General features: G+C 44.2%; 1 protein-coding gene across 2 annotated transcripts in view; it reads right to left on the bottom strand.

Moving 5' to 3' along the window:
• The window catches only part of LOC311127651 (calmodulin-regulated spectrin-associated protein 1-B-like), a 190,689-nt gene that overhangs the window by 8,064 nt on the left and 157,774 nt on the right, over positions 1–24,851 (bottom strand). For both annotated transcript variants that reach the window (XM_084159485.1, XM_084159486.1), the window contains 9 exons: positions 15,872–15,968; positions 15,543–15,675; positions 13,732–13,823; positions 13,030–13,114; positions 10,261–12,793; positions 7,852–7,991; positions 7,148–7,365; positions 1,427–1,517; positions 1,168–1,298 (listed from right to left, as the gene is read on the bottom strand). In XM_084159485.1, coding sequence (XP_084015611.1) covers positions 1,168–1,298; positions 1,427–1,517; positions 7,148–7,365; positions 7,852–7,991; positions 10,261–12,793; positions 13,030–13,114; positions 13,732–13,823; positions 15,543–15,675; positions 15,872–15,968 — 3,520 coding nt within the window. The remainder of the gene's footprint in view (positions 1–1,167; positions 1,299–1,426; positions 1,518–7,147; positions 7,366–7,851; positions 7,992–10,260; positions 12,794–13,029; positions 13,115–13,731; positions 13,824–15,542; positions 15,676–15,871; positions 15,969–24,851) is intronic.

Here is a 24,851-nt window from a genome sequence, read left to right as displayed (position 1 = left end):
GGAGTGGCCTAGCCAGTCTCCAGACCTTAATCCCATACAAAATATGTGGAGGGAGCTGAAGGTTCGAGTTGCCAAACGTCAGCCTCGAAACCTTAATGACTTGGAGAAGATCTGCAAAGAGGAGTGGGACAAAATCCCTCCTGAGATGTGTGCAAACCTGGTGGCCAACTACAAGAAACGTCTGACCTCTGTGATTGCCAACAAGGGTTTTGCCACCAAGTACTAAGTCATGTTTTTCAGAGGGGTCAAATACTTATTTCCCTCATTAAAATGCAAATCAATTGATAATATTTTTGACATACGTTTTTCAGGATTTTTTTGTTGTTATTCTGTCTCTCACTGTTCAAATAAACCTACCATTAAAATTATAGACTGATCATGTCTTTGTCAGTGGGCAAACGTACAAAATCAGCAGGGGATCAAATACTTTTTTCCCTCACTGTATGTTTTATTTCATAGTTTTGATGTTTTCACTATTATTCTACAATGTAGAAAATGGTTAAAATAAAGTAAAACCCTGGAATGAGTAGGTGTCCAAACTTTTGACTGGTACTGTATATAGATAGTGTATAATGTGTATATTTATATTGTAATATACAGGGCGCATTTGGAAAAGAGACCTAAGTCTCAATAGGTATCCCCTGTTAAAATAAAGGTAAAAAAAAAAAAGATTCAGTCTTTTTTGAACGGAGGAGACTGATTAGTTGCCTAACTTCCGAGAACACAAACACTTGCATCTTCCATGGCGAGCTAGGGAGGGACAGACAGAGAGAGAGGGGAGGGCCACAGTATGGGCATGTTGGCCACCAGGCAGAGACAGTCAGAACTGTGCACTAGGCCTATCTATCAGCAATCAAAAGCTGTATCTTGCAATGGAATGCTGTATTTCGCAATTTCTTGGCTTGCATTGTCTCGGAACTTCAGTATAGCAGGGCCTATCATCAATGAATAGGCTAGAATATTCCACAGGCAACAGACTGAAGACACACTCGCATCATTAGTGAAGAGAAAGAGAAGGTGAGCCCAGCAACAATGTGATTAAATGTTTTCGATATATATGTATATATATTTTTCTTATCGTTAGGATCCCAATTTCGTTTAAAAACATGTAAACGCCTACTCACCATTGTACTCAGGTGTGTGTGTGGGTGCATGTGTAATACTCACCATTGTACTCTGCTGTAGATGTGATGGAGGAGGCTGTAGAGCCGTTCTCCCAGTCTCTCTCCATGTTCCTAATGGAGTTCCTGTTTAGCAGAGGGAACGACTCCACCGACCCACCCCTGGAACACCCACCCCTGGAACACACACACACACACATAGTTAACAGGGTTTCTCTGTCTCAAACACATACTCACAGAAACAAACACACGCACCCAACCCTGCACGTACGAGCGTGCGCGCGCGCACACACACACACACACACCTCTGTGGCTCGGCCCCTCCAGAAGTGACACTCTCTGTCTCGGTGGCCAAGGAGAGAGTGGAGCCTGACTGGAAACAGCTGAGAATGTCCGCTGGAAGTCAACAAGACAAGAGTTAATCAATAACATAGAACAATAAGTCGCTTTGGATAAAAATGTCTGCTTCATGGCATATATTATTATTATTGTAAATACAGTGTATGTCTGTGTGCACCAAATAAAAACAGATACTGAACAGTCATTTCACTGGTATTCATTAACCATCAACATGTAAGCAGCATATGACGATAACCTTTATTAGGGATGGGCATTTGAAAGAATGTCTGTGTTCGAGTACTCTCATAAAACAAAAATTGAGTACTGAAGTACTCGCATGTTAATATGAAACGGGTCTAAAGGCAAAATATTTTGCGGTATGCTAGTCGTTCCAATTACTGTTTGTTCTGATATACAACTGAAAACAAAACTGAACATATTTTCACTGCACTTGACATACTTCAAACAATCAAAACATCTTCTGAAATGTTGTTAGTGGTTATAAATGTAATCTGCTGCCTCCCGAGTGTAGCAGCGGTCTAAGGCACTGCATCGCAGTGCTAGAGGCGTCACTACAGATCCGGGAAAAAAAGGGGTAAAAAGTACAAATAAATAAATGTAATCTGCTAAATAGTAGCATTTGTGTGTATTTAATTATTAGTAAATGAATACAAACCTTTCCCAACTCTTGACCATCACTCACACCCTCACCCCAAATGGTTGGGTGATGTCAACCTGTCCTATTGTGATTATGTACACATAAAACATCATAATATATGATGCTATCGCTCCTATTGGCCACCCTCCCCGACCAAAAATTGTAAAACGTCAGTTGGGCTATAGCGCGGAATCGAATGCAACTGGACAAATCATGACGAAAGATAATGTTGTTGAAAACTTGGGCAGAGGCTAAGTGCAGGCAATGGCAAATCTTTTATAATATTCCTTTCTGGTGGAGAAGTGTGTGTCTGTGATGGAGCAGTGACTGTCTGATGAGGAACAGGCTGCCTTACCATAGTGAGCTCGGTTATAGACCTACATCATGGGCTGGATAGAAGCAGTGTTCAGAACTGGAAAATAATTGCTTTATCTGAGATTGAGAATAGCCTATGCCTAGGCTTAGGCTATAGACTTTCATTCTTGTTATTTTTTAAAAAGCCACAACAACTTTAGGACAACACCTTTGTAGGCTAGAATATTTGGGAAATAAGCTGCTGTTCATAACTTTAACTTGTCTTAAAGCTTTTATGATAGGCTTTGTCGGACAATTTGGCCATTTGGTTCTTAACCTCGCATTGAGGGATTTTCCTGACCCGCATGGATAATTTATTTCTTAATAAGCTTTAACTTGACTAAGCTTGTCATTAGATTTTTCTGTAGGCTATTGATATTGCTTGTTCACTCATTATTAGTCCTCTGGCTGCCTTACGTTTTTAGGCTATTCAAATAACGTTTTGAGATGGAAAAACTGGTTTAGGCAGAGAGAGTAAAACAATATTTTCTGACTAGACATGTTGTGCTGCTTTGGTGGAATTCTCCGCTCTGTCTGCCTTACATTTCTCTCTTGCGTTCTGTAGGCTATAAAACACATTTATTGAAATAGGCTATAGCAAATAGCAATAGGCAAATTACTTGTTATGTCCCTTGGTTGCTGCCCTGCTGTGCGCTGCACTACTTTCTTTTACTGCGCGCCGCCAGTCAAGTTCCAATAGGCTAAACCATCTTCTCTCACATCTCGATGTCGTCAACTTGGACGATGGCTGTCAATCATCACCGATAGACGATGCTACTGTAATATCGCACAACCCTAACCCGTGCTTACACAAGCCAAGAAGGCACAATGCAGCAGGCACAGTGTGATGTCACATTGGCAGTGGACTGATATGCAAACTTTTTTACATTTTTTATTGCAAACTCAGGCATTGCTCTCTGCTTGATTGGCCAGGCACAATCAGGTTCTTACCCTCATGGCATGCCGCGAGAGAGAGAGAGAGAGAGAGAGAGAGAGAGATGGAGAGAAAATTCCCCTGATCCTATAAGAGTGCAAAGTGAGCCAATCACATTACACAAATCTATGCAATTCTCTCACATCTGCTTAGGGGGAAAGGGGCTAGTGGTCCATTTGATCAGACTTTCTGAAGGGGTTGTGGGTTGAGGCTGGAATATTTTCCTGACATGACCTGACCAGGAAAAACTCCTAGCCCTATGAGGTATGGCATGATGTTATGAGGTCAGGGGGTCATGCAGATGAGGTTAGATGTATCACCTCCCCTACTGCCTGCTGCTGAACCCTGGGCTCTCATCAACATGGACGCTCTCAGAGAATAACCTGGGTGACAAAAAAACACACGCGAGGGCTAAACAGACAATACACACACAGGAAAGCTAAACAAAGAATACAAACATGGGAGAGCTAAACAAAGAATACACACACACAACACAAGACATTGTGGTATTCATGGGTTGCACCTACGTCACTCGGTCGAGTCATGCCATTGTTATGAACGTTCTCAAGACGTTCTCAGCAATAGTGACTCCCGAAGGTCAAGTGGTGCCCAATCATTCTCAACGGGGGCTAATGATTGTTTAGTGTCTAAATTACATTGTAGTGGCTTGGAAATACAATGACATTGCTAAAGTAGGCAAATAATTAGTACGAAACAACTTTGTCATCGTTATGATGTCGTCAAATTTACTTTAGACTGACGGCAATGTTGCCATTAGCTAGAAAAGTGAGTCAAAAATACCTAGCAGTTAGCTAGCTAAAATCTGGTGCTCTTCCCGCAATCTTAGGTAGCATCTAAAGTCAATCTGACGACATCACAATGACAAAGGCATTTCCTACTGGCCGATTCCACAACAGGACATATTTTGGAAATCTCAGATTGTTCTGGCAATTCTCACATATAAACTTAATTGGGAGAAAGTCCTTTTGACATGCTTTTTACATTTGTATCACAAACAATGAGAAAATCATGATGATTTGTAAAAAAAATTATAATAATAATAATAATAACATTTACATAACTATTCAGACCCTTTACTCAGTACTTTGTTGAAGCACCTTTACAGCGATTAAAACCTCAAGTCTTCTTGGGTATGACGCTACAAGCTTGGCACACCTGTATTTGGGGAGTTTCTCCCATTCTTCTCTGCAGATCCTCTCAAGCTCTGTCAGGTTGGATGGGGAGCGTCGCTGCACAACTATTTTCAGGTCTCTCCAGAGATGCTAGATCGGGTTCAAGTCCGGGCTCTGGCTGGGCCACTCAAGGACATTCAGAGACTTGTCCCGAAGCCACTCCTGCGTTGTCTTGGCTGTGTGCTTAGGGTCGTTGTCCTGTTGGAAGGTGAACCTTCGCCCCCAGTCGGAGGTCCTGAGTGCTCTGGAGCAGGTTTTCATCAAGGATCTCTCTGTACTTTAGTTGCCTTTTGGCAAACTTCAAGCGGACTGTCATGTGCCTGTTACTGAGGAGTGGATTCCGTCTAGCCACTCTACCATAAAGGCCTGACTGGTGGAGTGCTGCAGAGATGGTTGTCCTTCTGGAAGGTTCTCCCATCTCCACAGAGGAACTCTGGACCTCTGTCAGAGTGACCATCGGGTTCTTAGTCACCTCCCTGACCAAGGCCCTTCTCTCCCGATTGCTCAGTTTGGCCGGGCGGCCAGCTCTAGGAAGAGTCTTGATGGTTCCAAACCTCTTCCATTTAAGAATGATGGAGGCCACTGTGTTCTTTGGGACCTTCAATGCTACAGAAATGTTTTATCCCTTCCCCAGATCTGTGCCTCGACACAATCCTGTCTAGGAGCTCTATGGACAATTCCTTAGAACTCATGTCTTGGTTTTTGCTCTGACATGCACTCTCAACTGTGGGACCTTATATAGACAGGTGTGTGCCTTTCCAAATCATGTCCAATCAATTGAATTTATCACAGGTGGACTCCAATCACGTTGTAGAAACATCTAAAGGATGATCAATGGAAACAGGATGCTCCAGAGCTCAATTTTGAGTCTCATAGCCAAGGGTCTGAATACTTATGTAAATAAGGTATCTGTTTTTTGCAAACATTTCTAAAAACCTGTTTTCACTTTGCCATTATGGGGTATTGTGTGTAGATTGATTAGTATTTTTATTTATTTAACCCATTTGAATAAGTCTGTAAGGTAACAAAATGTGGAAAAAGTGAAGGGGTCTGAACACTGTATTTAGGCTTACCATAACAAAAGGGTTATTGACTCAAGACATTTTAGCTTTCCATTTTTACTTAATTTGTAAATATTTCTAAAAACATAATTCCACTTTGACATTATGGGGTATTGTGTGTAGATAAGTGACAAAATCTCAATTTAATCAATTTTAAATTCAGGCTGTAACAGAACAAAATGTGGAAAAAGTCAAGGGGTGTAAATACTTTCTGAAGGCACGGTATATCAAGAGGACAGATCAAGAACTGATTAATTAACATAGGCCTACTAATCTTTAATAGTCTAACATAACTTTCTGTGAAGGACGGTATTAGCAGAACAGCTTTCTCTGCCATGTCTGTTTCCATCCACGCAGCGAAGTGCACTGAACTACCGCAACACTGCACATTTCCTTTTGCTTGTCAATGCGCTCCCGCCTTTACCTGGCTACCCAGACTGCTTGATCCGGCCAAACGCTACGCCACGCCCACGGATGTTAGTTTCTTGTAGTGAATGACAGAGCTGCGGAATAATTTAGTGTGAGTCGTCAGGCTACTCGCGCCTACTACTACCGTTGCGGAGATCAAAGCATGTGTGGACAAGAAAGTGTTCCCGCTTAGTTTACCAAACGCTGTACTAACTACCTTCGTCGTAATGACGCTTTAGCTAAGGAGCTAACTACGAAATAAAATTGGGGATGTGCATGACTAACACATACAATTTTGGAAAGTATATTTGGCAAACAGTTCTCCATTTTCCTTACCCTTTTCCTCACACATCAAATGGAATCAACAGACAAAGTGCAAAGTGGAGAGCTGCCATCCAGCTCGAGGGATAAAAATAGCACTACGAAATACTACTCGTCCAAGTCCTCTGATTGGCTCAGCTCCAACTTGAATAAAAAATGAAAAGCTAAAATGTCTTGAGTCAATAAGTATTCAACCCCTTGACTTTTTCCACATTTTGGTGTGGTACAGCGGTCCGCACCGTCCTCTGTAGCGCTTTGCGGTCAAGGGAGGTGCATTTGCAATACCAAGCGGTAATGCAGCCAGTCAAGATGCTCTTGATGGTGCAGCTGTAGAACTTTCTGAGGATCTGAGGGCCCATGCTAAATATTTTCAGCTTCCTGAGGGGGAAGAGGTGCTGAGATACTCCAAATATTTTCGAGCTGTCCTGGCGTGACATCGCCCTACGAATTATTTGCCAGCTTTAGTAATGTCATTGTGTTTCCAAGCCACTATAATGTGAAATCTTAATCAGCAGCAATTCAAAATGCATTGAGTAGAACATTCAGTCGGGTACCAGTCCTCAAGAGAACATCAATAACAATGGGGTGACGCTATATGCAACAATGAATAGGGTGAGACAGGGTTAGTAGAGACTAGAGGGAGGATGAGATTGGTTAAATTAACAACCTCCCCACACACACTTCTTTAGGGGGAGGTTCAAATCTGTAAAGGGGAGATAGGGTTGGTTTGGGTTATAGTGTTTTAGTGTAGGCCTTACGTGTGGAGGATCCTTTGGAGAAGCCAGTGTCGGAGCTGGACTCTCCACGATGCAGGGACTTAGGCCGGGCCTTCCTGGCTTCACTCCTGGGCCTGGGCTTAACCAAACCCTGCTCCTCTATCAGCTCCTGCTGCTTCCTCCTCAGGTACTCCTGCTTGATCAGCTCCCTCCGCACCTTCTCCTCCTCCTTCCTCACCCGGTCCTCTTCTGCCTTACGCCTGGGGGGAAAGAGACACACACAGCTGCTTTAGGTTTGCCTTCACAAATAACACACACACACTTGCTTTATCCCTGCACATTGACAACATACACACACGCCATGATGGAGTATGTTCTGTACCAGCCACTGATGTGTTTGTATAATAGAGATACTAGAGAGCTCTTCATTGAGGGTGTTCACCATTTTGTAGTAGTCAAGTGGGTGGGACTTGCTATGGGTTAAGGAAGGATCACATAATTCCATCCAGGTCAGCAGTAGGGGTCAGCCAATTAATTGTACACCTAAGCAAACATTCCTTAACTGCAGTTGGCAGTAATTCACCAACCTTGGCTGTTCAGACTATACACACTCCATTACAGTAGGTGGTAGTACTACTACACACTTTATTTACAAAATATTTCAGAAATTGACTACTTGCTCTCCCCATGCTATTAAAGAGGTGGTCATTGGGAACAGCTCACTAGTACATCTCTATGGTTTGTACCTGGCTTCGTCTCGTTTCTGTTCGCTCTCAGCCTCCGTCTGCAGTTTGCGGAGCCGTGCCTCCTCCATCTTCCGCTGCTGTTTGAGGAGAAAGTGAGCGCGACGCTTTGCCATCTCATCCTCTGCCATCATCTCATCGTCCTTGGGGGGGGGGGGGGGGGAGTAATTGATTTACTACCAGAACAACATCCATTTCATTGCTAAGGCACATGACAAAATCTGCATTGATCTGAAAACTCTGGATAGGTTAAAGCAATATGGTGGATGATGCCTCTTTGGGAATTTCAGTTCCCCTGTCCGGTGCTTTCATCAACTCAATTCAACACAAATTAGTTGGGTTAATTGCATGATTTTCTGTAATTAATTTAGATTAATCGCAATTTGCTAAGGGTTAAAGGCCCAGTGCAGCCAAAAACGTGATATTCCTGTGTTTTATATACACAGTGTACAAAACATTAAGAACATCTTCCTAATATTGAGTTGGACCCAATGTTCCCTCAAATGTATTTCCGGCACTGAGCAAATTTCAGGTCTGCTGAGCGCAAACTTGAACATCGTGAAAATTCTGTACAACTTCCGGCGCACGTTTACTGTAAAAACTGTGTCTGTACCCAAGTCGGATACTGTGGCTATTTGATCATAACGTAGGCCTACCAGTGTGGCCTATCATCAAAAACAATAGAGAAAATGCATCATATAATATTTTAACATGGAAATATCTGTTCTATCAGACAGCCTACAGTAGCAGCCAATGTGTGGTGTTCAATGTAGGCCTACATTCCATGAGATAAAAAAAACAAAAAACATGCAGGGCTTGACATTACTCTGTTTATCCACTTGTCCTTAAGAGAAGGAGGTGACTGAAAATGTTGTTGTTTGATGCAAGAAACCACTTTACAAAATAAAATTCATTATTATTCCCATATCCTTATTACAGAGAATCAGACAGATTATGCTACCCTCTGCCTATTGGCTACTATCTTATTGAAGACAGTCTCAAATTACAACACTGTCCCTTTAAGACATAAAACAAGCTCGTCACCTGACTTGCTTTTCAAAGATGGCTAGAAATGCAAATAAATGTTGCTCTCGTAGGAAGCAACCACTCCCCCATTGTTGACTGGGCTAATAACTCACTAACTAGCAAATAATATGAACACGTGCAGGGTGGCTACATGCAGCTCTCGCTTTGATCTCAAAACAAGTGCATCTAGTCAAGACCGCTCATGCGGTCCAGTTCAAAGTGAATGGCACTGATTGGTTATGGCGCACCGGTCTTTGTAAAGTACGGGCCTGAGTTGTGCATGTCAATGCAATAGCATCCTACTCCAATGTGAGCTGCCTATAAGAAAATGTATTGCACAGTTAGTTTTGCATACCAAGTCTTGCAAAGTTCATTTTGTTTTGGTATGTTTCATTGAAAGTGATTAATATTGCGTTGATTCAAGCACAATTCCCATAGCAGAGCGAAACGTTGATAGTGTTAACTAAAGGGAAAAACTCTAGAAAGTTCAGTGAAGTTCAATCTCGTGCTTCTCGGCGCGGGCTGATATTTAATCTGTGGCAGTCCGAGGGCAGCGGCCCACCTGGGCACGCGCGCAGCTTAAAGGGAACATTGGTTGAACCCCCCACTTTGCCCTTAAAACAGCCTCAATTCGTCAGGGCATGGACTCCACAAGGTGTCCAAGCATTCCACAGGGATGCTGGCCCATGTTGACTCCAATGCGTCCCACAGTTGTGTCAATTTGGCTGGATGTCCTTTGAGTGGTGGACCATTCTTGATACACACAGGAAACTGTTGAGTGTGAAATACCCAGCAGCGATTTAACAATAAGGGATCATAGCCTTCACCTGGTCAGTCTATGTCATGGAAAGAGCGGGTGTTCATAATGTTTGGTACACTCAGTGCATATTTCCACACTTTGAGGTTGGAATAATACTGTGAAATTATGATAATGCCCTTTTAGTGTAAGAGCTGTTTGAAAAGACCACCTGAAATTTCTGCCTGTTTTGGTGGAATGGAGTTTTGGCCTTCCATGGTGACATCCCCATGTGGTAAATTAGACCACTCCCAGACAGTCCTAGCTAAATTCTTGCTTGAGAAGCTATTTTTATTTCATTTGGACCATTTTAATTGAAAACAATCACACTAAGGTACTTAATTGTTACCCAGAAAGTATTTGATATCGAGATAAAAACGTCCGCATTGGACCTTTAAGGGTTTTTCACCAACCCTTTACCAAATTCAAAAAATCAAATACAATTGTAAAAGTTAACTGTCATGAACACGTTAACTTTGACAGCCTTAATACAAATGTATTGTCCCTCAAGGGGAAATTCATTACTTCAGACGAGTAGAGATAGCGATTTCAGACTATTGAGATGCAGCCACCCTTAGTAAAATTCCTACCTTGAAGAAGAAACCCAGTCCCGACTTCTGTTCTCCGTCTGCCGAGGTGTCCCCTATATCAGAGCCTCCTTCCTCCGATGGTTCCTTCAGGTCGGACAGGTCTACCTCGATCAGCTGGCCCTTCCCTCGACCTACCTCCTCGCCGGGCTCATTCTCCTTCCCCGAGCCGCTACGCTCCCGCCCCTCCAGCCCCTCAGCCACGTCCACACAGTGGGGTGTGAGAGGGGTGCCATAGGGGGTTGAATCCTCAGGGGGGGGATGCTTAGGGGTAAGGGTGGGCCAGTCTCTGTGGCTGCGCTGGTTGGCCTCATCTCTGATCTTGAAGGTGGTGCTACGGAGCGTGCCTCTCTCCAAGGCCCTGGGGCTCTCTGCGAATATCACGCAGGTGGGGCTGCTGTTCTGACTCCAGTCCCTATCCTGCTCCCCTCGGGAGGTGGTGTGCCACCCTGGGGCGCGTTTAGGGTCTGTGTTGGATGCGGGGGTGCCGGTCTTGGAGGCCGGCCTGCCATTCTCCTTGGTCAGTTTGAGTTCGGAGGGTTTGGTCCTGGTGCTGCGGCTGCAGCCGGAGCTTAGTTTGGGAGGGCGGCGGGTGGGCAGAGCGGTGGTGATGGTCTCCACGAAATGCACGGCCGGGTGGAATTTGGAGTCTGTGTCAGCGGTGGAGGTAGCGGAGGAGGCTGAGGAAGGGGTTGAAGAGGTGTCTTGGGTGGGTGTAGGGGCAGATGCAGGGGCAGAGGGTAGGAATAGAAGGGAGGCGGCAGGCGGGACCCCTAGGGGTGACTGGACGCTCTGCTTCATCAGACGGTCCTGCTGTAGAGACAGCTGCATCATCTGTTGCTGAATGGCGCCGATGGCTTCATTCAGCAACTCTATGGAGCGGCTACACTCGCTCAGGTCTGGCTCGGCCCCCGCCTCGTCCAGTGGCCCTGCACCACCACGGTTTGTTTTGTTGTCCCTGTCCCTCTGCTGCTGTCCATCCTTCCCCTGACCCCTCAGGACATCCAAACACGAGTCGTCCCTGCAGTCCTTGCTGGCCGTCTTATATTGGGTCTCCAGGTGTTTGAGGGGCTGGGGCAGCGTGTCGCTCTTGCCACCCCCCTTCTTGACAATGTTGAGGAAGGCAGCCTTGCCCAGCTTGAGGCGCTGGCGCGCCGATATGGTCTCCATCTTCTTCTTCTGGTGCTCTATGGCGCGCCGCTGCTCCTCCAGCTGCATGTGGAGCTGCACCAGCTCTGAGGCCAGGACATTGGTGGTGCCGCCCTCCTTCCCCACCCGCAAAGCGGCGTCTTTAGCCAGCCGACATGGGCTAGGAGCCTGCAGGCACCACAAGCCTCCTAGGGTGTAGGGGGCGCTCTCTGAGCCGTCGGGCGTGGTCTTCTGGGAGCTGCTGTTATTGGAGCAGCTGTCGGGAAAGCTGCTGACCTTTCGGTGGAGCTTGCGCTCTGCAAAGCTGGTCATCCGCACGCTGCCGCTGCTGCACACGCAGCTGGCCCAGGACGCCGTGCTAAGGCAAGGGCTGGACGGGCCGCTCCATGCCTCCAGGTCTTCCTTATCCTCGTGCTCGCACACCTTCATGTCCTCCCGGAGCTTGGCCGACTCGCCCTCACCCCCCTTCGGTTCCCCTTTGCCCTCCCCTCCCTCTCCCAGGCACTTCCCCCTGACCCTCCTCAGCACTTCCTTGGCAAGCTCCATCTGATCCTCCTCCTCCTCCTCCTCCAGGTTGGCAATCTCAGAGTATGTGTCCCGGCCAACCCAAGCTGTAGTAATGCCGGTGGGGAAGGGGCTGTGGCGCGGTGCCAGCCCCAAGAGGTGCGTCGTCTGGTCCCCGGGCTCCGGTGACAGGTGGAGGAAAAAGCCACAGGACTGCTCCCTGGTGGCGGGCTCTGCTGCCCCCATCAGAGCGGGCTGAGAAGAACCCGTACTCCCCTTCGTGGGTGGTGTAAGGGGACCTGAGGTGGGCTCCGCATTGGGGATGGGGGTGAACGTGCAGTTAAGACCCTCAGTGGTTCTCTTAAGGCCCGCTTTGCTTCTACTCTCCCCGCTTTCCTCCTCCTTGTTCAGGCTGACGCTCTTCTCTTTGGCGGGCTTAAAAATGGCTGGCATCAGGGGCTCCAGGTAGAAACTCTCAGCCTGGGGGTCGGGGTGAGGGACAGCGAGGCAGGAGGCGTGCAGAGCGCTGGACACTCTGGAGGTCACCACACTCTGGACCTCCAGGTCGTCCTGCTCCATGTCATCACTCTCGGGGGTGGCACGGGGGCCGTAGCACCTGGCCAGACCCGCCGGGTTGAAGATGGTCACCAGCCCTTCCTCCTCCTCCTCCTTGAAGCGGATGTGTCCCATCATGTCCTGGCCGTTGAGCCTGCGGGGAACCAGTTGGACACCCACCCCCATCCCCCCAATCATGTGTTTGGGGGTGATGCTGATGATGTTGGATCCCAGTCTGTCCTTGCTGATGGAGCGGGCCAGGCTCAGGCGATTGCCCTCTCCCTCCAGGGGGAAGTGGAGGGCGTAGGGCACCGGCTGGGACAGGGGTCTGGGTGGGGAGGGGAGAGAGTGGGAGATGAGAAGGATCAAGGCAAGACCATGATGTTGCCACACATCACTATCTAACAGAGGTGAACTTGAATATGCAATTGGAAAGGGTTCTGAGAAGTATGAATGGACACTGTTGTCGTTCACCTACCCTAGTTGAATGCACATACTGGAAATCTCTCTTTTCTTTTCTCTCGCTTCAGTATACATGACTGAAATGTTAAATTAACCACTCACCTCGGTCTCGTCTCTGGCCAGGCCAGGATTGACCCCTGAACTTGACCGTCCACACGTGACAGAGAGTTGGACCTGTTTCTCTGCCCTAAACACAGACACAAAATATTAAACATAAGCCTTATTTATGTATCAGCCTTTGTGACATTAGCCTTCAAACTAGATTAAATCAAAATGTGATGAGCATTACTCATTAGTGAAAATGAACTTGACTAATTTACAGCACGACTATAAGTCTGATATTGTCCTTCTCATGTTGGTTAACTCAAGGATCCTCAAGTCTCCACTGAACTAGGTCAATCCGCTTTTATTTTAAAAGAACCTCATTGCTGAAACCAAATACAAAATCAATTACAATTGGATGTTTTGGTGCCACTCTGGCAATTAAAAATATTGATTGGGGACCTTCTTACTGAGGAATGTCATTGTTTTTCTTGAATATTTGTGTTGTGCTGTATTTTACTTTTTTTATATTGTTTTTGATTTTGTCTTATGAAATTGAATATGCAGGGCTCCCTTGTGAAAGAGACCCTGGTCTCAATGGTGTCTCCCTGCTTAAATAAAGGTAAAATAAATGCCAGATTCACACTATCGAGCCAAACCAAGCCAAGCCAAGCTGTGCTGGGCTTGCCTAGTTACGCATAAAAAGGACAATGTGAAAATAAAATATCCAAGCTAGCACAGTACAGTTCAAGTTGATCTTACCTGAGGCGTCATCCTCCTGTATGGACATCTGTTGCCTCTGTCTCAGAGGGAGCAATGAGTGTGAGGGGCTAGACGCAGGACTGACTTTGGTACTGCAAAGGAAACAAATCGCCATTATAGTTTCCCAAACACGCACACACCAGGGTTTCCGTCAGGGAAATTTGGCGCGGGACAATTGACCGGGAAGATTTTAATTTAATCGGACATTTGAGAAATGTACCGGTCATCCATATGCATTGGGTGTGTAACCCATTAGGCCACCCACCCACGCAGCCAGCACCATCAATAAACGAGGGATATTGGCAAAATGAGCCACATTTACATGTCCTTAAAAACATGTGTTTCGATGTGTAGCATATGCAAAACCTTATAGCCTGTTGTTTTATTGGTTTTTACTTTACTAAAGCAATAGTTGTCCACATCACGGTTCAGCTGTCAGAGATTTAAGCACTAAATGCGTCAGGGCATTGCATGCATAGGCCTATTGGCTTAGGCGTCCACTGTATTATATTAATATTTTAACAAATAAATATAAAGGATGAGAAGCTTAGGCCTAGCCCCAGAGAGAGAGAGAGAGATCGAGATATGCCGGTGGCATTCTACGACACCGACATTAATTTCTTTATACTTGTCAGCTACTCGCGTCTGCTATACAGATATAGGCATACAGAAGGAGGCGAATTTGTGAATTTTCCATTAGAATATTGTTTATAAAGATAAGCATTATATTGTTCGATTATAGAAGTAACTCTGGTAGGCCTAAAACATTCTTCCTCACCTTAAGTTAAACTGTCGGTCAGTTGGAGCGCCGGTGCGCAGTGCCTTCATTTCATAGGCCTGCAGTATAATAGGCTAATAGCCACACCAAACCTTCACAAAAGCTTCTAAACTTTATTAGGGTAACATAAAAAGTAAGTCAAGCCATTGTTTATCGGGAAAATACGAGCAGGATATTATACTGCGGCAAACACAACATTACAGTTGGAACTTAATTTGGCTGAAGAAAACAGAATGAAACACAAACGTTTTGAACAGGCTATATTGCAGCGATTACCAAGGGTTCTAAGCTGACACATGGAATTGTTTGAAAAAGATGGTCATACTATGGATCATTTAGCTATTTGATTTTTAATTGTTGGATCCTTTAGGTATAAAAAATATATATACAAAAATGATTTGATAAAATATTGAATATGGCCTTTACTACTACAGCCCAGAGAAACACATTGAATAAATGGCAAAAAAGACAGTCAAAAAATTAATCATAAGAAACAAGGTTTTGAAGTGTTTGTCCTGTATCCAGGAGATACAGTATAGGGAAAAAAAGTATTTGATCCCTTGCTGATTTTGTACGTTTGCCCACTGACAAAGACATGATCAGTCTATAATTTTAATGGTGGGTTTATTTGAACAGTGAGAGACAGAATAACAACAAAAAAATCCAGAAAAACGCATGTCAAAAATGTTATAAATTGATTTGCATTTTAATGACGGAAATAAGTATTTGACCCCCTCTCAATCAGAAAGATATCTGGCTCCCAGGTGTCTTTTATACAGGTAACGAGCTGAGATTAGGAGCACACTCTTAAAGGGAATGTGCTCCTAATTACCGGCTAACGGAAACCCTGACACACACAAGCACGCCCGCACACACACAGGTACACATACATGTGCATACATGCAACGTGTACACACATGCAACGCGCGCACACACAGGTGAGCAAAGGCTCATTCCAATCCTAGCAGAAAACTAAGATAACAGACAGACAGAAACAGACTGACAGAAAAGTGGACAGAGTTTCAGGTAGTACCTGTTACAGATATCTGGGCTTTGGGACGTTGTTATGACGTCAGGAGAGCCGGGTGTGGCCAGGAAGCTGCGTTTGGTAGCGTTGGAGATGGCGACATGGGGGTGGGAATTCTTGGGCTGCAGCAGTGACCTCACTATGAGATTGGTGGCAAAGAGTGTCAATCAAAACTCTGAGGAACCTTATAGGTTAGTGTTCTTATGAGACTAATTCAAAAACATCTGATGAAACCATTGGCTCTGGATGAATGAAAGACAATATCACATATTATACAAAAGTGTAAAATAATACATTATTGAAATAACATAAGAAGAAAAATACAACGTCTGTACCGTCTTTGACTTCTTGCAAGTCCCGGGGCTGGACAAATTCGGGCTTGAGGATCTCAAACCACCAGAATAACTCTGCGATGAACACCATGACATTGTGCTGGGGAAAGATGTCATGAAACAAGAGTCAACACCACAACACCGGAGAGTGTTTAAATACAGGTAACTGCCAAAATAATGGAAACACTTAAGTAAATGAGTGATACATAGCATATTGAGACAGCGCATTCCACGACCATCAACAAAACACAAAATTATGGAATTTCTCGTGGAAGAATGGTGTCGCATCCCTCCAATAGAGTTCTAAACACTTATAGAATCTATGCCAAGGTGCATTTACGCTGTTCTGGCTCAAATCCCTATTAAACCTCTACTGGATCAGTGTCTCGAAATCGGCAGTTGCTGTTCAATATGCGATATTTGACTAGAATGGCGTTGTAAACAAAAGCCAACTTTCCGGGACATAGACATGTCTTATATGGTCAGTAAGCTTAAATGATTGTTAATCTAACTGCAGTGTCTAATTTACAGTAGCTATTACAGCAAAAAAATACCATGCTATTGTTTGAGGATAGTGCACAACAACAAAACACTTATCAAGGCAACTGGTTTGATACATTCACCTCTGATGGTATATAATGTACTGACATTCAGTAATCTTGCTCACATTTGTTATCCTGAGGGTCCCAGAGATAAAATGTAGCGTAGTTATGTTTGATAAAATCCATTTTTATATCCTAACACAATCCATGTCGTATACATGAATTCCGACTCTTTCAACTTCCAACAAAACAATCTATGAAGTCTAAACGACTAAACCTTGTTTCACCCGGTCAAGTTCGGTTTCTTTGCAATCCTCAGACACTCTAGAAGGCAACCAAACTTTGTTTACATTACGTATATACATTACGTATTGGCTACACAACACATATATTATCCCACGAAGGACAGACATCATTACGCTTGATTGACAGTCTTTTGGTCCAATGACCACCTATCGTTTTGAAACATAGCTAGCTAGATAGCCAATGAGCTGGGCTTTACATTAGTATGTTATGGCCCTTTGTAGGAGTAACAGCAATTGTCCTATGGCTGCGCACAACGCGATTCATTCTCCATTGACAATCCACAGGACACAAAGGAGTTTAAGTTACGCAACACTCGCTTTCTTCTACAAAGTTTCTCAAAACTTAAAAAGTACAACATGGCTACTAAGAGTATAAACGCTAAATCGAACTTCAAGAATACACATTTGGATGAGATTATTGCAGAAACTGACCGGGAGAGTGACACGAGGAGTCCTGCGCGCAAGAAAGATTGGACGGAGAAGGTAACGTTACTTTTTTATATCAGTAAGTAAAATACGTTTTTGCTTCTCATGCTAATACAGTTGTTTAAATGGTTGCAAATGCGTTTAAGATATTTGTCTTTCATTTCTATATACACTACCGTTCAAATGTTTGGGGTCACTTAGAAATGTCCTTGTTTTCGAAAGAAAAGCAATTTTTTTGTCCATTAAAATAACATCAAATTGATCCAAAATACAGTGTAGACATTGTTAATGTTGTAAATGGCTATTGTAGCTGGAAAGGGCAGATCTTTTATGGAATATCTACATAGGCGTACAGAGGCCCATTATCAGCAACCATCAGTCCTGTGTTCCAATACCGCGTTGTGTTTGCTAATCCAAGTTTATCATTTTAAAAGGCTAATTGATCATTAGAAAACCCTTTTGCAATTATGTTAGCACAGCTGAAAACTGTTGTGCTGATTAAAGAAGCAATAAACTGGACTTCTTGAGAATCTGGAGCATCAGCAATTGTGGGTTCGATTACAGGCTCAAAATGGCCAGAAACAAATAACTTTCTTCTGAAACTCGTCAGTCTATTCTTGTTCTGAGAAATGAAGGCTATTCCATGCGAGAAATTGCCAAGAAACTGAAGATCTCGTACAACGCTGTGTACTATGTATTACATATCTTGCATTACCCATCTCATATGTATATACTGTATTCTATACTATCTATTGCATCTTAGCCTATGCCGCTCTGACAATGACATTGCTCATCCATATATTTATATATTCTTATTCCATTCTTTTACCTAGATTTGTGTGTATTAGGTATTTGTTGTGGAACTGTTAGATATTACTTGCTAGATTTTGCTGCACAAGCGTTTCTCTACACTCGCAATAACATCTGCTAACCATGTGTATGTGACCAATACATTTGATTTGATTCGCATATTTCATTATAGTGATTGTGTTCCAGATACTCTATATAGTATATATATGTTTATAGATATGTGTTGCGTATTTGATGTATTGACGCAGTGCTCACCCCCTGCTAAAATACATTTTTAATCAAATAAGTAATAGTAAACTTGAGTTCTAACGGATTTTTATTTTTATCCTCAATAGCGGTAGAAAGTAAGATGACCTATTGGAGCCAACTTTAAAGACACCACATTCAAGTCCTTCATCCCCCACTCTTTCAAATGTAGGAACTGGCTTTTCCAGTCTGACCCCTCTGCTGTCTCTGGCTCCACACCCACCCCCGCCCGGCCATCTAGAGGTGTGAAGGTTAGTACATTTTATGTAGGGTGGCTAATGATCCATCATGTATGACATTCCTGGGAGTGTGTAAACTTTAATTTTTTATTACCATAGGATTTTTGTATGTTCTCTATAGTTATGTACGTGGAAATGTATCAATTGACCAATTCGGCCACTTGGGTACATTTGGGAAAACTCGTGAGGGACACCTGGGAGACTCTCATTCTTGAATGTATCAGTCTGAAACTTTGCACACATTGCTGCCCTCTTCTGGACAACATCTATATTACACCCATCTTCCTAGATCAATTATGGCCTTTCTTTTGCATTTCAAAGATGCAAAAATAATAATAGAAAACGCATGTTCTTTTACCAGTTCTAATGTGTTATATTCTCCTACATTAATTTTACATTTCCACAAACTTCAAAGTGTTTCCTTTCAAATATAATTTTACATATTCAATCTCTCCCTATCCCAGTCTGCTGTCCCCACATGCTTCAAGATGACAACCATTGTTCCTGTACCCAAGAATGCAAAGATAACTGCACTAAATGTCTATCACCCCGTAGCACTCACTTCTGTCATCATGAAGTGCTTTGAGAGACTAGTCAAGGATCATATCACCTCCACCTTACCGGTCACCCTAGACCCACTTCAATTTGCATACTGCCCCAATAGGTCCACAGACGATGCAATCGCCTGCACACTGCCCTATCCCATCTGGACAAGAGGAATATCTATGTAAGAATGCTGTTCATTGACTATAGCTCAGCATTCAACACCATAGTACTCTCCAAGCTCATCATCAAGCTTGAGGGCCTAGGTCTCAACCCCGCCCTGTGCAATTGGGTCCTGGACTTCCTGACGGGCCGCCCCCAGTTGGTGAAGGTAGGAAACAACATCTCCACTTCGTTGATCCACAACACTGGGGCCCCAACAAGGGTGTGTGCTCAGCCCCCTCCTGTACTCCCTGTTCACCCATGACTGCGTAGCCATGCACACCTCCAACTCAATCATCAAGTTTGCAGACAACACAAAAGTAGTAGGCTTGATTACCAACAACGATGAGACAGCCTACAGGGAGGAGGTGAGAGCTCGGAGTGTGGTGTCAGGAATATAACCTCTCACTCAACGTAAAAAAAACAAAGGAGATGATCGTGGACTTCAGGAAACAGCAGAGGGAGTACCCCCCTATCCACATCGACGGGACAGCAGTGGAGAAGGTGGAAAGTTTTAAGTTCCTCTGCGTACATATCACTGACAAACTGAAATGGTCCACCCACACAGACAGTGTGGTGAAGAAGGCGCAACAGCGTCTCTGCAACCAGAGGAAAAAAATATATAGACCACCTTTACTCCACACACAGAGATGCATACAAAGCTCTCCCTCGCCCTCCATTTGGCAAATCTGACCATAACTATATCCTCCTGATTCCTGCTTATGAGCAAAAACTAAATGTGAGTAAGACTTTTAAGCAGGTCAACATTCACAAGGCCGCAGGGCCAGACGGATTACCAGGACGTGTACTCCGAGCATGTGCTGACCAACTGGCAAGTGTCTTCACTGACATTTTCAACATGTCCCTGACTGAGTCTGTAATACCAACATGTTTCAAGCAGACCACCATAGTCCCCGTGACCAAGGACACTAAGATAACCTGCCTAAATGACTACCGACCCGTAGCAATGACGTCTGTAGCCATGAAGTGCTTTGAAAGGCTGGTCATGGCTCACATCAACACCATTATCCCAGAAAGCCTAGACCCACTCCAATTTGCATACCGCCCCAACAGATCCACAGATGATGCAATCTCTATTGCACTCCACACTGCCCTTTCCCATCTGGACAATAGGAACACCTACGTGAGAATGCTATTCATTGACTAAAGCTCAGCATTCAACACCATAGTGCCCTCAAAGCTCATCACTAAGCTAAGGATCCTGGGACTAAACACCTCCCTCTGCAACTGGATCCTGGACTTCCTGACGGGCCGCCCCCAGGTGGTAAGGGTAGGTAACAACACATCTGCCACACTTATCCTCAACACAGGGGCCCCTCAGGGGTGCGTGCTCAGTCCCCTCCTGTACTCCCTGTTCACCCATGACTGCATGGCCAGGCACGACTCCAACTCCAAGTCATAGACTGTTCTCTCTGCTACCGCATGGCAAGCGGTACTGGAGTGCCAAGTCTAGGTCCAAAATACTTCTCAACAGCTTCGACCCCCAAGCCATAAGACTCCTGAACAACATCATGGCTACCCAGACTATTTGCACTGCCCCCAACCACATCTTTTTACGCTGCTGCTACTCTGTTAATTATTTATGCATAGTCACTTTAACTCTACCCACATGTACATATTACTTCAACTACCTCAACTAGCCGGTGCCCCCGCACATTGACTCTGCACCGGTACCCCCCTGTATATATATATATATTTTACTTTTTTTATTAAAAATAAATGCACTGTTTGGCTAAGGGCTGTAAGTAAGCATTTCACTGTAATGTCTGCACCTGTTGTATTCGGCCCATGTGCCAATAAAATTTGATTTGATTTTAAACTCAGGAGGCTAAAGAAATTTGGCTTGTCACCTAAAACCCAAACTTTTACAGATGCACAATTGAGAGCATCCTGTTGGGCTGTATCACCGCCTGGAACGGCAACTGCACAGCCCACAACCGCAGGGCTCTCCAGAGGGTGGTGCGGTCTGCACAATGCATCACCGGGGGCAAACTACCTGCCCTCCAAGACACCTACAGCACCCGATGTCACAGGAAGGCCAAAAAGATCATCAAGGACAACTACCACCCGAGCCACTGCCTGTTCACCCTGCTATTATCCAGAAGGCGAGGACAGTACAGGTGCATCAAAGCTGGGACCGAGAGACTGAAAAACAGCTTCTATCTCAAGGCCATCAGACCGTTCAATGGCCATCACTAGCACAGAGGCTGCTGCCTACATACAGACTTGAAAATCACTGGCCACTTTAATAAATGGAACACTAGTCACATTAATAATGCCACTTTAATGTTTACATATCTTGCATTACCCATCTCATATGTACAGTTGAAGTCGGAAGTTTACATACACTTAGGTTGGAGTCATTAAAACTCGTTTTTCAACCACTCCACAAATGTATTGTTAACAAACTATATTTTTGGCAAGTCGGTTAGGACATCTACTTTGTGCATGACACAAGTCATTTTTCCAACAATTGTTTACAGACAGATTATTTCACTTATAATTTCACTGTATCACAATTCCAGTGGGTCAGAAGTTGACATACACTAAGTTGACTGTGCCTTTAAACAGCTTGGAAAATTCCAGAAAATGATGTCATGGCTTTAGAAGCTTCTGATAGGCTAATTGACATAATTTGAGTCAATTGGAGGTGTACCTGTGGATATATTTCAAGGCCTACCTTCAAACTCAGTGCCTCTTTGCTTCACATCATGGGAAAATCAAAAGAAATCTGGTTCATCCAGCAATTTCCAAACGCCTGAAGGTACCACGTTCATCTGTACAAACAATAGTACGCAAGTATAAACACCATTGGACCACGCAGCCGTCATACTGCTCAGGAAGGAGACGCGTTCTGTCTCCTAGAGATGAACGTACTTTGGTGCGAAAAGTGCAAATCAATAACAGAACAGCAAAGGACCTTGTGAAGATGCTGGAGGAAACAGGTACAAAAGTATCTACAGTGAGGGAAAAAAGTATTTGATCCCCTGCTGATTTTCTACGTTTGCCCACTGACAAAGACATGATCAGTCTATCATTTTAATGGTAGGTTTATTTGAACAGTGAGAGACAGAATAACAACAAAAAAATCAGAAAAACGCATGTCAAAAATGTTATAAATTGATTTGCATTTTAATGAGGGAAATAAGTATTTGACCCCTCTGCAAAACATGACTTAGTACTTGGTGGCAAAACCCTTGTTGGCAATCACAGAGGTCAGACGTTTCTTGTAGTTGGCCACCAGGTTTGCACACATCTCAGGAGGGATTATGTTCCACTCCTCTTTGCAGATCTTCTCCAAGTCATTAAGGTTTCGAGGCTGACGTTTGGCAACTCGAACCTTCAGATCCCTCCACAGATTTTCTATGGGATTAAAGTCTGGAGACTGGCTAGGCCATTCCAGGACCTTAATATGCTTCTTCTTGAGCCACTCCTTTGTTGCCTTGGCCGTGTGTTTTGGGTCTTTGTCATGCTGGAATACCCATCCACGACCCATTTTCAATGCCCTGGCTGAGGGAAGGAGGTTCTCACCCAAGATTTGACAGTACATGGCCCCGTCCATCGTCCCTTTGATGCAGTGAAGTTGTCCTGTCCCCTTAGCAGAAAAACACCCCCAAAGCATAATGTTTCCACCTCCATGTTTGACGGTGGGGATGGTGTTCTTGGGGTCATAGGCAGCATTCCTCCTCGGCGAGTTGAGTTGATGCCAAAGAGCTCGATTTTGGTCTCATCTGACCACAACACTTTCACCCAGTTCTCCTCTGAATCATTCAGATGTTCATTGGCAAACTTCAGACGGCCCTGTTTATGTGCTTTCTTGAGCAGGGGGACCTTGCGGGCACTGCAGGATTTCAGTCCTTCACGGAGTATTGTGTTACCAATTGTTTTATTGGTGACTATGGTCCCAGCTGCCTTGAGATCATTGACAAGATCCTCCCGTGTAGTTCTGGGCTGATTCCTCACCGTTCTCATGATCATTGCAACTCCACGAGGTGAGATCTTGCATGGAGCCCCAGGCCGAGGGAGATTGACAGTTATTTTGTGTTTCTTCCATTTGCGAATAATCGCACCAACTGTTGTCACCTTCTCACCAAGCTGCTTGGCGATGGTCTTGTAGCCCATTCCAGCCTTGTGTAGGTCTACAATCTTGTCTCTGAGATCCTTGGAGAGCTCTTTGGTCTTGGCCATGGTGTAGAGTTTGGAATCTGATTGATTGATTGCTTCTGTGGACAGGTGTCTTTTATACAGGTAACAAGCTGAGATTAGGAGCACTCCCTTTAAGAGTGTGCTCCTAATCTCAGCTCGTTACCTGTATAAAAGACACCTGGGAGCCAGAAATCTTTCTAATTGAGAGGGGGTCAAATACTTATTTCCCTCATTAAAATGCAAATCAATTTATAACATTTTCGACATGCGTTTTTCTGGATTTTGTTGTTGTTATTCTGTCTCTCACTGTTCAAATAAACCTACCATTAAAATGATAGACTGATCATTTCTTTGTCAGTGGGCAAACGTACAAAATCAGCAGGGGATCAAATACTTTTTTCTTTCACTGTACAGTGGGGAAAAAAAGTATTTAGTCAGCCACCAATTGTGCAAGTTCTCCCACTTAAAAAGATGAGAGAGGCCTGTAATCATAGGTACACGTCAACTATGACAGACAAAATGAGATTTTTTTTCTCCAGAAAATCACATTGTAGGATTTTTAATGAATTTATTTGCAAATTATGGTGGAAAATAAGTATTTGGTCAATAACAAAAGTTTCTCAATACTTTGTTATATACCCTTTGTTGGCAATGACACAGGTCAAACGTTTTCTGTAAGTCTTCACAAGGTTTTCACACACTGTTGCTGGTATTTTGGCCTATTCCTCCATGCAGATCTCCTCTAGAGCAGTGATGTTTTGGGGCTGTCGCTGGGCAACACTGACTTTCAACTCCCTCCAAAGATTTTCTATGAGGTTGAGATTTGGAGACTGGCTAGGCCACTCCAGGACCTTGAAATGCTTCTTACGAAGCCACTCCTTCGTTGCCCGGGTGGTGTGTTTGGGATCATTGTCATGCTGAAAGACTCAGCCATGTTTAATCTTCAATGCCCTTACTGATGGAAGGAGGTTTTCACTCAAAATCTCACGATACATGGCCCCATTCATTCTTTCCTTTACACGGATCAGTCGTCCTGGTCCCTTTGCAGAAAAACAGCCCCAAAGCATGATGTTTCCACCTCCATGCTTCACAGTAGGTATGGTGTTCTTTGGATGCAATTCAGCATTCTTTGTCCTCCAAACACGACGAGTTGAGTTTTTACCAAAAAGTTATATTTTGGTTTCATCTGATCATATGACATTTTCCCAATCCTCTTCTGGATCATCCAAATGCACTCCAGCAAACTTCAGACGGGCCTGGACATGTACTGGCTTAAGCAGGGGGACACGTCTGGCACTGCAGGATTTGAGTCCCTGGCGGCGTAGTGTGTTACTGATGATAGGCTTTGTTACATTTACATTACATTTTAGTCATTTAGCAGACGCTCTTATCCAGAGCGACTTACAGTTAGTTATTTTATTTTTATTTTTTATTTTTTCTTCATACCCCCTGTGGGAATCGAACCCACAACCCTGGCGTTGCAAACGCCATGCTCTACCAACTGAGCTACATCCCTGCCGGTCATTCCCTCCCCTACCTTGGA

Source organism: Coregonus lavaretus, assembly GCF_964263955.1.
Source record: "Coregonus lavaretus genome assembly, chromosome: 4".
NCBI lineage: Eukaryota > Metazoa > Chordata > Actinopteri > Salmoniformes > Salmonidae > Coregonus > Coregonus lavaretus.
This window is presented reverse-complemented; position numbering and strand designations above follow the sequence as displayed.